Below are 3,125 nucleotides of genomic sequence, written 5' to 3'. Positions count from 1 at the left end.
CGCCCGCGCCGTCGGCCGCGGCGCCGCCGGTCGCGGCGCCGCCGGCGCGGGCGGCGGCGCAGGACAGGAGGCTTTCCAGCTGCGCGATCTCCTCGTCCGCGCCAGCCTCCCCTAATGCCTCCCTGTGGGCGCGGATCTCTTTCAATACCCGCGCGACATGCTGCAGGGTGACACAGCGGACCCTCAAAGCCTGGCGGCGTCAGCATGGGCGCAGGAGGGCGGGGGGAGAGGAGGGGAGAGGGTGTGACCAAGGCATGGTTTGGGGGAGTTTGAGGGGTACACGCATGAGTGCACTCATGCGCGGCGGCGCTCGCGCCCGAAGCTCCGCGCTGCCTTGAACCCGCGGCGGCGGCGTGGTTCAATCAACGGCGTGCTCCTCACTGCATGCATGCGACTTCGGTGATTTCTCTTGATCAAGAGGGGCGCGCATTTTTCGCTGGAGCTGGGGGGTCGTGGCGGGGCTGGAGATCCCCGCGGCTGCGGGATTGAGCATCGGGCCGCACGAAGGCGGCCCTAATCCCCACCTCGTTGGCCTGCTGCAGCGCCTGCAGCTCGCCGAGGCGGCGCGCCACCATGCCCTCCAGGCTGGCGATCTCCGCATTCATTGCGGTTGCGGTGTGCTGCTGCGGCCGCCGTTGCAGCACGAGCAGCGACGGGGGTCGGTGGCGTCGCGGGCGCAGGTGCGCTGTGGTCACTGCCGCGGCCGGCAAGGCGGGGCCATTTTCAAAGCAAGTTGTTTGACGCGATTCGCATGCCCATGCGCGCTGAGACGTGGTTCGACAAGAGAGCAGTGCGGGCAGTGACGAAGTTTGATTACGGCATCACGGCGTTCTTCTTCACGTAACAATTGTCGACGACAAGCAAATGCAAGCTCGAGGGGGTACAAGCCTAGCACCTGCTCATGGGAGGCTGGGCGATCAAAAGTTGACTGCATGACGCGGGCGGAAGGCCGCGCAACACCATTGGCCAGGCAGCAGCAGATTACGCCCGTCAAGCCGCGATTTCAGGGCAGGCTGTGACCCGCTTCAGCCACTGGGTGAAAACGTCCACAAACTGTGTGTTTTAGCAGTTGATGAGGAGCAAGCGTTGTGTCTGTCCAACGCTTGTTGCGTTATGCACAGCTGCCTGCGTGAGTTGCAGCACCCCTGCATGTGCAACACACACAGCAACCTTTCAACACGATCACGTGGCTTTGCGGGCCCCCAAGCTATCACACGATAAAGACACAAAACCGTCGTAGCACGATAACATAAACACAAAAACAGCCTACGTGTGAAGCCGCACTTTGCGCTCTGGCATGACGCGACGCCAGTGATGCAGGGGCGGCTGCCCTGGAGGGCGACAGGCAGGACCCTGAGTGGCGACGCCTAGCCTTGACGCCGTGTGCCTGATGGAAACTCGCTCTTAACTCTAGGCCACGGTCCATAATCAATTGTCGGGTATTCCAAGCGCTGTGGGGGCCACAGCACCCGCTGCAAGGGCGGACAGCCGCACAGGCAGCCACAGCAGAGTATGAGCAGCAGCAAATCACAGGCGGATGAGTTTGGCGAGGTGGTCGTTGGAGGCAGGACAGAGGGCTCTTAATAACGAGCAAGCGTGTGTGTGCAGTTTGCACAGCGGCGGACTGCATGGTCTGCTTGTCCCCCAGCCCGCTCAACAGTGCATGCTCCGCGCTGATCAATCCTGCTGTCCTGTAACATGTCTTGCTCGTGATTGGCTTCGCATGTATCGAAGCGAGGGGTGGATCTTGGGGGGTAATTGCTCATTTGCACAAGACACTAGGGTGTTGGGATTGGCACTTGTGGATGGGATGAGCCAATTGTCAGCGCAGGCCCACCTGTCAATGACAGGCACACAGAAGACTAAGAGGCACGAATGTTGTAGGGCATTCGCACTCAACGCGCGTTGGATGCGGCGACAGGCATGTGGATGGCGAACACATTCAATTCCTCTTGGCCTGACCCTCCCTTGCTGCCGAACGGGGGCAGCTGCCTGCGACTGCATGATAGAGTGCAAGGGGTAGCTGATGCCCTGCATGCTGGTCCTTACGAGCGAGTTCCCATGACCAACACAGGCTTCCGGCACTGGCGGTGTGAAGGAAGTGAGTGCCACTCTTTGAAAGTGTGATGTTGTACCGGGAGCCCGGCGAACTTGGTTATAAGCCGTGTGCGGCAATCAACGCCATCAACAAGTTGCTTAAACCTAAAATCACCTTTGGACAGCACGCCTTATTGCCTTTCGTCTTGCGTGACCTGCCGCTACTTGTCAGCAACGACCCCGTGAACTACTGCAGCTGTATAGGAGCCTGTTAATATATTGTGAGGAAGCATCATGGTCGGCCGCGCACCCGTGCTCCTGCTGGCCGCCGCGGCAATGGCACTGCTGCTGGCGCCCGGCGCGCAGGCGTCGATTTTCTGCACCCCTTGCTCCCAATGCCCCAGCTACGGAGCGGTGAGTGGCTAAGGAGCTCGTTGAGCTGCATCTTGAAAATTACGGCCCCGCCCCTGCGCCCGGTCTTTACTCCCTGTCTCGTTCCTCGCTCTCAACCCTGGCACGGCTCCCTCGCCCGCCCGCCACCCCCACGGTTGCTGCAGCTTTTCTCAGGCTGGTGCTGGCGCACGTGCCAGCCCTCCTGCGGCTACATCCCAATCACTCCCAACAACATCATAGTCAACGGCGACAGCTGCCGCTATTCTGGCAAAGCATACGGCCCGACCGCCGGCGCGTCGGCCTGCCAGACTGCCAAGTCCCGCTGCTCCACGCTCCTGACGTCCGGCCAGACCGCCAACTCCTTCGGCGCCATCGGGCCCGTCACGCTCTCCCAGTGCTCCAACATCGCCATGGGCGCCTGCCAGTCGGCCGCCAACCTCGACTCATGCGGCGGCGCCGCTGAGTTTGGCTTTGGCTCCTGCTCCGCCGCGACGTTCCGCCAGTACTTTGCGCAGGCGGCGGCGTCCGCGTGCCGCTCCTACGCCACCACCGTCACTGACGTGGCGCCCGGCACCAACCAGTGGGCGCCCGTCCAGCCGATCCAGCCTTACTATGTCGGGTCATCCGCGCCCGGCGGCGGCGCAGGCGGTGTCGGCTCGGCCGCCCCGCCGGCCGGCATCAGCGCAACCACCGCC

The 3,125-nt window shown here is 62.6% G+C and overlaps 1 protein-coding gene across 1 annotated transcript in view; it reads left to right on the top strand.

Annotated features, from left to right (window-relative positions):
- Positions 1-2,331: 2,331 nt before the first annotated feature.
- The window catches only part of MNEG_13940 (hypothetical protein), a gene marked incomplete at both ends in the record, with an annotated part of 1,592 nt that continues 798 nt past the window's right edge, over positions 2,332-3,125 (top strand). The window contains 2 exons of the mRNA XM_014037588.1: positions 2,332-2,451; positions 2,595-3,010. Of these exons, the coding sequence (XP_013893042.1) occupies positions 2,332-2,451; positions 2,595-3,010 (536 nt within the window). The remainder of the gene's footprint in view (positions 2,452-2,594; positions 3,011-3,125) is intronic.

Source organism: Monoraphidium neglectum (assembly GCF_000611645.1).
Source record: "Monoraphidium neglectum strain SAG 48.87 unplaced genomic scaffold scaffold04147, whole genome shotgun sequence".
In the NCBI taxonomy this organism is placed as follows: domain Eukaryota; kingdom Viridiplantae; phylum Chlorophyta; class Chlorophyceae; order Sphaeropleales; family Selenastraceae; genus Monoraphidium; species Monoraphidium neglectum.
Note: the sequence above shows the minus strand (reverse complement) of the source record. Positions and strands in the feature narration are given on the sequence as shown.